Below are 12,285 nucleotides of genomic sequence, written 5' to 3' on the forward strand. Positions count from 1 at the left end.
GCTTGTAATTCTGTCAAAAAATGAGATCAGATTATTCAGACATGACTTATTTTTTCAGAAACCCATGCTGACTTTTAGTGATCACAGCATTCCTTTCTACATGCTCATAGACCGTTTGCTTAATGATATGCTCTAGAATCTTTCCTGGTATTGATGTCAGGCTGACTGGGCGGTAATTGTTTGGGTCCTCTCTTTTCCCCTTTCTGAAAATAGGGACAACATTTGCCCTCCTCCAGTCTGCTGGGACTGTTCTCCAGGAATTCTCAAAGATTACTGCCAGTGGTTCTGAAATCACCTCTGCCAGTTCTTTTAATACTCTTGGATGTAGTTCATCTGGCCCTGGAGACTTGAATACATCTAAATTAGCCAAGTATTCTTGTACTACCTCCTTACTTGTTCTGGGCTGTGTTTCCCCTGCTGAATCATCTGCTCCATATTCTTCAGGTCGGGCATTGTTTTCTTTTTTGGAGAAGACTGAGGCAAAGAAGGCATTACGATTTACAGTGTCGAAAGCCTTAGTCAGGTCAATAAACACCATATACATGCATTTTTCTTGAAGCTGTTGAGTGGTGAAAATCATGTCCACTGTCCCCCTAGAAGGCCAAAAACCATTTTGGGATTCAGGAAGGGTCACCTTGGATATTGTTACCAGACGGTTTGCTAAGATCCTTGCAAGAATTTTGCCGGCTGCAGCTAATAGAGAGATGCTTTGATAGTTTCCACAATCAGTTCTGTCACCTTTTTAAAAGGGATTGATAATTTTGGCATCCCTAAAGTCTGCTGGGATTTCTTCTCTTTCCCAGATTTTTTTCGATGAGCTTGTGAAGTTGTTGTGTAAGTTCAATTCCACCCACTTTGAAAATTTCAGCAGGTATCCCATCAGGTCCACTGGCTTTGTTGTTTTTCATTTGGTTAAAAGCTGTACACAACTCTCCCAGATTTGGAGATATTGCAAGCTCATCTCTAACTTGTTTTTGCAGAATTTGTGAGAGGGCCTCAGCAGCTACGGGGAAGTTGTGGTTAAGGAGATGTTGATAATGTTCTTTCCAGCGCAGTGCAATAGCTTCTTTATCTTTTAGAAGTGTGTTACCATCTGCTGAGCGTAGGGGACATATGCCATGATTTATTGGCCCATAGATGGTCTTTGTGGCTTTAAAGAAACTCTGTGCATCATGAGTATTGGCTAAGTGCTGGATCTCTTGAGCTTTTTTATCCACCAGGTGTTTTTTTAGTTCTCTGGTTCTTTTTTGAACCTCAGCCTTAGCGTTGGCATAGGTTTTTTTTTCTTAGTGGCACAGTTTCTATCTCTTTGCCAGATCTGAAAGGCCTTCCTTTTCTTGTCAATCATGCATTCAATCTCACTGTCATTCTCATCAAACCAGTCCTGGTGTTTCTTGGTTTGGTATCCAATAGTTTGTTCACAGGCTGCAATAATGGATGTTTTTAGCTTGGTCCAGTGATCCTCGATGTTAACAGGGAATTCCGAAAGCAGATGGTCCTTAAGAGTCGTTTGGAAGCAATCCCGCTTAATGGGATCTTGAAGGGCTTGAGTGTTCATTTTGCGCCTTGGTTTCCTTCCTTGAAGCCTGCGTTGAGGTATAATCTTGATAGCCATGGTGGAGCGTATTAGTTGGTGATCTGTCCAGCAGTCATCAGCGCTCATCATAGCTCTGGTAAGGAGCACATCATGGCAATCTTTAGCCCGGACAATAACAAGAGTCTAAGAGGTGCCAGTGGTTTGATCAAGGATGCCTCAATGAAGTTTTAAATTTATTTTTCTGTCGAAAGAGTGTGTTGGTAATAACAAGGCTGCTAGACAGGTGTGTAGTATACACCTGCTGTTTGCAAATGGTGTGGGCCGTTCTGGTGAGGGGCAGGGAAGATAAATAACAGGCAGCATTGAACCAGCCCTCCTTTCTTAAAAGGGCATTAATTACTGCACATGCTGTGTCTGTGACTCAAGAACATCACCTACTCTGTAACCTTTTGCTGACCCTGTTCTTGCCCTGGTCTTGTTGTTCATCAAACCCAGGCTCAAGGTTTTAGCCCTCTGAAAGGATTTGTTGTGGGCTGCCTGCCTGCAGGTAGCTGTTTGCGGCACACTGATGCTCCGAAAGGAAGGAGGGCAAAAATTGTACCTCCTGGCCCTGCCTTGACTCATCTAGCTATTTTTCAAGCTGTGAACACATCTAGATGTGTACAGTACATAAGTTACGTGAACAATCTGGGATCCTGCAAAATGCAGGGTTGTTGATTGTGCAGAGTTGCGTCAGCTCTGTTCACAGGTTGAATGAACTCGAGGTTGTGTAGTGGAGTGACTTACAGATGCCAGAGGTGAGATAGTTCCTCCGTTCAGGTTGACAATCCAAAACAATACACAACACAAAAGGAAAATGGATTGGGAGGGACAAGCTTCCTTAATTGCAGAGTTCTTGGAATGGCCAGCTGGAGTGGGGGAGATATCACAGAGAGGATGAACAGGGTCCTTTCCCATCAGGAGATGCTAGGGTTTAAGCCTGGGACCGTCTGCATCCAAAGCAGGTACTCTGCCACTGAGCTATGACCCTCCCACACGGAGGCTATAGAAAGGGAAGAGCAGGCACTCAAGTCGATGGGTGATGGAGATGCAGAGCTACAGGAAGGAGAAGCCTGGAGAAAGTGGGATATAGATGTGACAGGTTCAAGCTACGCAATGATTAAGCCATGCATTTCATGTTCCTTTGTTTGCCAGAGTCATCTTTTCCAACATGTGCAAAGGACATTGCTGAGGACTTGAAGAAAGAATTTGCATTTCTTTCCGGTGAGTATGGCAAACGCTTCTTTGTCTCCCAAACATTGTTTTAAGTGTATATAATAGTGTAAAAATAGACAAAATTAAAGTAAACTCCACCCCACATTGCTGGGACCAGTTTGAGACTGAACAAGGGCTCCTTTGGGACCAGGGGTGGGCAGTGCAGTTTGAGACTGAAGCGAAACGTAAGTTCACAGCTGTTAGCATAATAAATAAGGGTTCCATTTAGGATAGTTTCAAGGTCACATAGTAGTGTAGTTGGACCCCTTCTTGATAGTCACAGCCATGCCCCCTTCAAAAATTATTCAATATCTTATCAATATATGGTAATAATGATTAGAGATGCAATTCAACAACCAGTGCGGGTCTGCATTTGTTGCCCTTCAGCTAGAGCTATGCACATACACGTGCAAATGATTTGGAGTGCTCCAGTGTCTTATTTCAGAGTGACTTGAGTTCTGTTTTCCTTGAAGTCCCATTGCACATAAGCCCCTTGCATTCTTAGTGTTCCTAAACACTTAGTTTGGAGTATGCAGAATAACTCCTCCTCCTTGTTCTCCCCATGTTCTTTCTCCAGAGGGGTCCTTGGAGCCAGTCCTCAGGGGCTGACTCATCTCTTTCATTCCAGATGAGCTCCAAGTAGCACCCAGGGTGAGAAGACTTCTTCTTTGTGGTGAAAAGGTCCCCTTCCATGCTGATTGGGCACCTTTAAGAGGCTGGAGACAGGGAACCTGCTGCAGAAATAGTAATGGGTCTTTGACCGTGACCCTGCCTCCCCCAGCAGGCACATGTGTTGAATGGTTTAATAGCTGGTTTAGGATGTCTACTTATTCCCAACCCCCCCTCTCTCCAAACTAGGTGGAAGAGGGAAAGACAACAGCTGGATCATAACATTTCCTGAAAATTCCAATTTCAACCAAATGCCTGAAGAGGTTGTGACAAAAGTTTTGAGCTACTTAACTCAGATTCCAAGGTACCCATATTTCACTCTAGTGGGTGCTGCGCTGTTACATCAGCTTGATATTGTTATAGATCTAAGGGTGGGGGTGGGGACTCCCCTAAACCCTATAAGTTAACAAATGCTAGGATTTTGATTATTTGGGACACAAAGGGAGAATGCAAGCTGCAGAAGAATTCCTGTGGCTGAGCTATGTTCCTCAAGGAACAATAGAGAGCAATTGAGGGACATTAACCATGGGATGCGGGTGGCGCTGTGGTCTAAACCACTGAGCCTTGGGCTTGCTGATCAGAAGGTCGGCAGTTCGAATCCACACGACAGGGTGAGCTCCCGTTGCTCGGTCCAAGCTCCTGCCAACCTAGCAGTTCCAAAGGACATCAAAGTGTAAGTGGATAAATAGTGGATTAACAGTGTTTCCGGATACTGCTCTGGTGTCGATGTTCCATTGTGCCAGAAACGGCTTAGTCATGCTGGCCACATGATCCGGAAAAACTTTCTGCGGAGCGGACAAATGCCGGCTCCATTGGCTTGTAAAGCGAGATGAGCGCTGAGAGTCATTTGCGACTGGACTTAACTGTCAGGGGTCCCTTTACCTTTCAACAATACAAGAGAGTGCCTTCCCCCTTGCCCTGAGGTGTGAACAGAGACTGGGGATTTGGAAGGTTGCCAGGGTAACTGTTCTGGAAGAGGAGGAAGAGGAGGAGGAAGAGGAGCTGAGATCCATCCTGGGCAGGCTGCCGGAAGGTTGCCTGTGCTGCTGTGGGTGGTACGAGCCCTCTTGAAAGGGCCAGGCTGTAAGATCTGGATTCCCTCCATGCAGAGTGAAGGTGTAAATAATAGGTGAACAAACAAACCATATTTCTTAAAGCCACGACATTTCTTCACCATGTCTTCCTTAGGCTGAGAGACAGAGGCTGGCTTAGCCTACCTCACGAGATTGTTGCAAGGATGAAAGGTATATGTTCGGGGGGGGGGCATGCAGACTACTGTGACACACTGGAGAATCAGCATAATAAAAAAGCAGATAGTTGCCTGTTGCTTACTATGACAAAGTATGCCAGCACCAGAATAATAAACAGCACTGTTGCTGCATCAGTAACCAAGACAGAAAACTTGCAGCTTTTTTTCTGGTGAGGGGCGTGGCATAGCTATGTATTAGGAGCACATGTTTTGCAAATACAATTCCCAGCACCTCCAGTTGGAAAAAAATATCTGGTGGAAAGTAATGAGAAACCCCTCTTTCTTCCTGAGAACTGGGAGAGTCAGCGGCAGTCAGATAAGACCAAATGTCTGCTATATGTTGATCAGGTGTTGTTTATTATTATTATTATTATTATTATCATAAATTATTATTAGATCGCACTTCATAGCGGCAGATTCTATTTCAATAAGAAGCAATGCATCAATAACAGAGGATATACTAAGCTATGGGGGTTATTCCTTTACATGCTAGAAACAGCCTCAGAAACTATGTTCCCTGAGGTCTAGAAACTTTGCAAAGGGCAGGCGGCTGTTTAAAAATGAAACAGGGATTCTGTGCATCCTTGCCTTAAATGTGTGCTAGATTTAAAAACAGCAATGCACACCCACAATCCTGGAGGTCCAAATAACAGCTTATATATCATGTTCACTAGTTTCATTTGCAAATGTTTGTTCTGGAACCTAATAATTAAACACTTGTAGGTTTAATTCACCTGTGTGTCAACCTTCAAGACTGCTGCCAGGAAGTAAGAAGAACTGGGGGAAGGAAAAGAAAAACGTTAACTGTGATCAAGTTACTAATAAAACAAATCAGTCTACCTTGATACCTGCCCAGCAGGTTGGGTTGTATATTTAATGCAGTAGTGAGGTGCTCAGAACTTTGTTTTACAGGCAGGAGGCTCACTTTTGGACTTAATGGCTTTATGTCTCTCTAGATGGCAATGTGTGTTTCTTCCCTTACCCGATCTTACAACCTGAGTCTCCTGTTTCAATGGGATTGTTTTAGCACATATTTTAATTGCAGATGTTTTCTATTTCTTTCTTTTTTTAATTAATGAGATTCCCCCACCCACCCCTTTTGTATCTTAGTGGTTGACGTTTATATTTGAATGTTTGTGTAATTGGTTTTTTAATCCTTGTAAGCTGCTTAGAAGCTTATTGCGGCATTAAGTGGTATATAAATTAATAAACAGTAATACTTGCAGTCAGTCTAACACTTTACCACACTTAGGGATCCTCCTGCTCAGTGGTGCCCTGGATATTTGCCCCCCCAAAATGCTAACTTGATGGCACCACTCTTTGTTGGAGGGTTTAAGTGTCATTTGCCTCTATGTGGTCAGTAAATGAATCTAGCATTAACTGCTCTGAGTTCGAAGGTATCTGCAGGTTCATTGCTGAAGTCAGAGAATGAATATTGGGCCTCGGCCCAGGGATCAAGAACATGCATGGCACCCGTTGATTCAAGAACCCCATGGTACCTGCTAAGTCTCTGAATACCCCTACGCCCCTCCGCTCATTGCTCCCTTGGTGATGAAGGTGGCTAGGGTGGTTAACTCCCCCTACTCTCCCTTTAAAGGGTCATAGAGTTGAAGGAGGAAATGGGGAAGAGTGGTATTCTTTTCCACTTCCTCTTTCAGCTCTTGTTGCTTTTCAAAGCTCATATGAATTCTTTTGGATCTGAATCTAGGTCCCTTGAGACATTGAAGTCTGTGTATGCATGTGTGCATGTACCCAACCCTTCTCTCTTTCTGTTTTTCAGAGGGTAGGTTGATCCAGGGCGAGGGACTTAATACACCCCTTGACTTGAAAAGGCTGGCAACTCCTGGTCTAGGTCTGCCATTTATTAACTCAAGCACTGATATAGTTTTGTAAACTGATGTGGAATTTAGTAAAGTGCCAGTCAAAGAGGACTCCCACAAGTCGACGGTGATGATAACTATGCCTAGATGCTCCGAAGAAAGGATATTAGACAAACTCACAGTTGCTACAATAGTTAAATGGAACCTTATATTCAGAAGCAAGTATTGTGCACTGGGAGCAACAAACAGGGGAAGGGATATTGCCTTAATGAGACAAACATCCGTTTTTGAGAAGCATCTGGTGCTGCTGGAAACAGGTCATAGTGTTAGCAAAGTCATGTAAATAATAGAGGGGGAGACAAAAAAAATCCTTGTAACCCTTTACCAAGGAAAATGAGCAAAACAGTGTGTAATTTGAGGATAAATAAATGAGAAAAATGTGCATAATTTGAAGAGAGGTTTTTTATCTATTTTACTTGAAGGCCTTGTATATAGCAGGGAGACATTCAGCAAAATTAGCTGGTGGGTGAAAGGTACAGCCAATCAGAGCATGTGGCATCTTAGCAAACATCATGCCACTCTGCCCAGTTGCTAAGCAGCATCTTTGCCCGCCCCCACTTTTAGCTACCAGAATTATCCTTTAAGCAGGGAGTTCTGAAAAGTGAGTACTTCCACACTATAGGATCAATTTCATATGAAGGTGGAACAAGTATCATGTGGCACCAGTTCCACAGATCAAAGCAGTCAAGCGGGCATATACAGTGGTACCTCTGCTTACGAATTTAATGCATTCCGAACACACATTTGTAAGTCGAAAAAAATTGTAAGTCGAATCCCATAGGAATGCATTGGGAGAAAAAAATCGTAAGTTGAAGCAACCCCATCTAAAAATTCGTAAGTAGAAAAAATCCTATCTAAACCGCATCCAAGATGGCGGACGGAGCTCCATTCATAAGTAGAAACATTCATAAGTAGAGTTATTCGTAAGTAGAGGTACCACTGTATGGGGGGAAGGTGATCTTGCAAATAAACTGGCCCAAAGCTGTTAAGGCCTTTATAGACTAATTATCTTATTTTTGTTAATTAGGTATTTAGGTATTGCATTTATACCCCACTTTTCCTCCAAGGAGCTCAAGGAAGCATGCATGGTTCTCCCCTCCCATCTCATTTAATCCCCACAACAACCCTGTGAGGTAGGTTTGGCTGAGAGGCAGTGACTGGCCCAAGTGAGCTTCATGGCTGAGCAGGGATTTGAACCCTGTTCTTGCAGGTACTAGTATGACACTCTAAGCCAGGGGTCAGCAAACTTTTTCAACTGGGGGCCGGTCCACTGTCCCTCAGACCTTGGGGGGGGCAGACTATATTTTGGAAAAAATAATGAATGACTTCCTATGCCCCACAAATCACTCAGAGATGCATTTTAAATAAAAGGACACATTCTACTCATGTAAAAACACGCTGATTCCCGGAACGTCCACAGGCCGGATTTAGAAGGTGATTTGGCCACATCTGGCCCCTGGGCCTTAGGTTGCCTACCCACGTTCTAAGCAATGCACCACAGCGGGCAAACAGGCCATAGTGAAGGTGCTGCATAGCAGAGGTGCCACATGCTGACAGGGTCTCATTCCTGTCAGTAATCATTTTCTCAGAATTCTGCACTAGCTGCAGCTTCCAGGTCAAGCCCAAAGGGAAGCACCACCTAATAATACAAAGTAATAATGTTAATGCAGCACATCCTGGCCAGTTTCAGAAGGGAAGTTAAACAGAGCATACTGTTAATAATAATAATAATAATAATAATAATAATAATAATAATAATAATAATAATAATATATTTATACCCCGCCCATCTGGCTGGGTTTCCCCAGCCACTCTGGGCGGCTTCCAACAGAAAAATAAAACACAGTGATCTATTAAACATTAAAAGCCTCCCTAAACTGTTTGTTACAGTGGTTGAACTGCCGGTGGAACAGGGAGCCCTGAGCTCGATTTGGACTCTCTGCCCACTTCGTCTCTTTGCTGCAGCTTCAGAGATATAATTCTTCCCACCCACCTGAGCCCAGCCACTTCCTGGAATTCCTCTCTTCCCACCTGTCCAAAACAGGGGCATAGCAAGGGGTGTAGGGGGCAGGGCGCCCCGGGTTCCACTCTGGGGGAGGGTGACACTCGCCGCCCCCACGACGTCCAAGCCGAGCCCCGGCACCTGGTAAAAAGTGTGCGTCCACGGCTTGCTCGCAAACCTGCTCGGCACACGCTTTCCTTTTTCCGGCTGGAGCGGAGGCCGGGGGGGGGCGGGGGCGTCAGCATTGCTCTGTAGCATGCATGTGCTGTAGCTCCACGGCTTGCTCTCGGGGTTTGCAACAGCGCTGCAGCGCTCCGTAGCGTGCATACGCCGTGCGTCATGATGCATGCATCATGCATCCCGACGCACGATGCATGCGCACTGCAGACACCCCCACCCCCCGGGGGTGCCTTCGGGTTTGCTGCCCTGGGTGGCCAAGCGGCTCTGTTTGCCACTGGTCCCAAAACCCTGAGGGTTTTGGGGGGGTGAGTTTCATCCAGAGGTGTGTTGCCACCAATCTCGTGTGTGAACTGAAGGTTGCCGTTTCCAAAGATGAAAGTGCAACCCAGCTTCCTGTACTGGTGAACGAGTCATTGCAGAGTTGCTCCACCTTATTAAGGCACTTTAGGGCTGTTCCCAGTATTACTTAGAGGGAACGCCCTGGCAGATAGCAGTCCTCCACACCCTAGACAGCAAGGGTGGCAGCACCATGAAATCCATGGGAGCAACTAGTGAGAGATTTGCAAAGCAGAAATTTTCCTAACAGGATCACAGTGGCCTGTTTTTCAGGGTGTTGTTGTTGTTTTACTTCCTTTCAGCTGGCTGGGTGCTGATTGATACGGGAATAATCTATAGAGACTAGGGATGGGGAAGGAATTCCTTTGGCCTGCTTTGCACAATGGACCAACCTGCTCTAAGATTCCCAGACTCACTAGCTGATTGGAATGCAACTCCCACTTGGATTGCATCCTTTTCCAGATTTTGCAGTGTATTTGAGATGCCCAAAAGTGTGCACAAAAATAATAATGCATATTTTATGTAAAAAAAGATTGATATTGCATAGTTTTGTACTGATGGATGCATCAAAAAGTGTGCGTTTTATCTACTGTTTCATAAAATTTATATACCACTGGCTGGAAAGGAAGGGATTTACTCTTAAGCTTATCCTCTCCCTCTTAATAATATTTTTCTATGTGGTTTATTTTTCCATTTATGCACACTTTGTCCTAATATTTGCATTCTTGCCCACATGGGGGAGATGCAAGAAACTAGTTCCCAGGAGACTGGGACCCTTCAAGGTCATTCAGCAGGTCAATCTGGTAGCGTTCCGTTTGGAGTTGCCCGAGTCCATGAGGATACACCCCGTGTTTCACAGGTCACTGCTCTCCCCCTACAGGGAGGGACACAGGTTCTGGGAGGGGGGCACAGAGCAGCCACCCCCTCCACTGGAAGTGGGGGAAGATAGGGGAAATGAAGCAATGGAGATTCTGGATTCCCGTTGGGGAACAGAAGGTTTGGAGTACCTAGTAGCGTGGGAGGGGGTTCCGGCTTTGAGCAATGCTTGGGTACCAGCGGACTGTGTGCAGGAAGAGTACCTACTGCAGGAATTCCACGCTCTGTTTCCACATAGACCCAAGCCACCAAGCTTCTGGGTGGAGGAGGTGTTTGCGCCCACGAGCAGTGAGGGGGAATTTGAGGGGTTTCCGCCAAGCGGGGGTGGGGAAGAGGAGACAGAGGAAGAGGACAAGGAGCCACGGCAGAACATGGTGTGGGACGCAGTATTTGCAGACACGGGTGAGGCGGAAAGCTCTTTCAGGGGCTTCCCCAGCAGTTCGCCAGAAGCGACAGACTGGCAACAAGTGTTCACCCCCACAGACTCAGACGACACGCCTTTCGAAGGTTTTCTGCCCTCGCCCTTTACGCAACCCGCCTCAAGTGGGGAGGGAGGCATGAGGGGGGGTGGGTGTCAGGGGGACCCCCGACAGCAGTAGCAGCGGGTCAGGCGAGGGGAATGAGGAATGGAGCGGAATGGAGGGAGGGTTCAGTGAGGCATCCAAGCCCTTGCACTGCCCCAGCCATCTAGTGGAGGAAGGAGGGCTCAGCGATGTATCAGAGCCCCTGCACTGCCCTAGCCAAGAGGTGAAAGAGGGAGCGCAGCCGCTTCCGGCGCCTGAATTGAGGCGTGTGCCCAAACACAGGTTTACGGGGCGGCGTTTCAGGATCCCCAAGCTATTATGCTGGCCCCGAAGCAGAAGGGCGCCATTGCCGGATTCTGCGAGTGACTAGGAGATCATGTTTTCTGCTATCTCTGCACTGTAAATAGTATGCACAATAAAACCTTAAAAGACAGATCGGACTGGAGCGTCTTTACTCGAGAGTAGCCGCAACAATCCCCTGACAGTATGAATTTGGTAGGTTCTCTTTAAAATGCAAACTGTACTGAATCTCACCCTGCTGTAAGTCTTGCAGCATCAGATTCTGGTAAGCCACTGCTAGGGCGTGTGCCCTCCTTTGTTTCTCCGCCCTTTCTTTTTCCTGCCCTGCCCCACCCTACCCTTTCAGTGGCTTTGATCCTAGAAAACAAAATAAGTATGGAATGAATTGACCAAAATCTTGCAATGTGGGTTGGAATTTGCAGCTTAATCTCCAGGCAATGTTATTTGCCAAGTGTATTCTGCCGGGCAAACCTCTCATTAACAGTGTGATTCAGAGCGGGTTCCCCTAAATTATTGTCTTGAAGAACATGAATTAGTAATTGAGTCAGGCAAGGTTAAGGCATGTGCGATTAGGTTTTTGCATGCGGTTATGTGGTTTTGCTGGGAGAACAAAGACTTGTGCAACAGAGGAAGAAGAATCTTCCTTATTCCAGATAAATAGCACGTGCTCCAGGTATGCCCATCTACTATCAATTTCAGTTCTCTGGTCCCTGTCCCTGGTAAAGTTTCTCCTTTGTGCCCATAGTTTGTTTTGTTTCGTTTTGATTTTTTTGTTTCGTTTTGATATTTTAGCTGCTTCTTTAAATATTGTCAGCTGCAATATTATTTATTGCATTTATATGCCACCTCCCCCCCCCCCCAAGGAGCTCAATACATGGTTCTCCTTCCACTTTCATCCCCAGAACGACCCTGTGAGGTAGGTTAGGCTAAGTGATGGTGAGTGGCCCAAGGTCACCCAGTGAGCCTCATGGCTGAGAGAGGATTTGAACCCTGGTCTCCCAGGTCATAATCCAGCACTCTAACCATTACACCACACTGAGGCTCATGTCAGTCCCCTCTCTTGGGTTTAGGGGTGGGGAAGAAATTAATTTCAGTTTGTATTTAAAAGTGAATGTGCCTAATTTGCACTTTCTGAAACAATATGTGAACCAAGGCACAGCCATCCTTTTTTTAAAAAAAAAATCACACTGTGCTGAATTTTGTAATTATTTGTCACTTTTTTTTTTAACTAAACTTATATCCTGCCCTTTCTGTCAAAAGAGCCTCGAGCAGCAGACAGATGTAAAGACAAATGCATTATAATGTAATTAAAAGCAATCTTAGAACAATTATAGTGGTACCTCGGGTTACAGACGCTTTAGGTTACAGGCTCCACTAACCCAGAAATAGTACCTCGGGTTAACAACTTTGCTTCAGGATGAGAACAGAAATTGTGTGGTGGCGGCACGGCAGCAGCAGGGGGCCCCATTAGCTAAAGT

The 12,285-nt window shown here is 45.6% G+C and overlaps 2 protein-coding genes across 4 annotated transcripts in view; both read left to right on the forward strand.

Annotated features, from left to right (window-relative positions):
• ATP11C (ATPase phospholipid transporting 11C) overlaps positions 1–12,285 on the forward strand; it is an 895,731-nt gene that overhangs the window by 125,686 nt on the left and 757,760 nt on the right. The gene's annotated exons all lie outside the window — the stretch shown is intronic.
• MCF2 (MCF.2 cell line derived transforming sequence) overlaps positions 1–12,285 on the forward strand; it is an 89,897-nt gene that overhangs the window by 11,204 nt on the left and 66,408 nt on the right. The window contains exons 1-3 of one of the 3 annotated variants that reach the window (XM_060270482.1): positions 2,783–2,800; positions 3,650–3,764; positions 6,490–6,561. Coding sequence is in view for 1 of the 3 variants with exons in the window: in XM_060270479.1 (XP_060126462.1) it covers positions 2,732–2,800; positions 3,650–3,764 (184 nt within the window). In the remaining 2 variants the exon portion in view is untranslated. Of the gene's footprint in view, positions 1–2,731; positions 2,801–3,649; positions 6,562–12,285 lie in introns of those variants that run through there. The other 2 variants (XM_060270479.1, XM_060270480.1) reach the window with 2 other exon arrangements.

The sequence above is a fragment of the Zootoca vivipara genome, chromosome Z (assembly GCF_963506605.1).
Source record: "Zootoca vivipara chromosome Z, rZooViv1.1, whole genome shotgun sequence".
NCBI classification, from domain to species: Eukaryota; Metazoa; Chordata; class Lepidosauria; order Squamata; family Lacertidae; genus Zootoca; species Zootoca vivipara.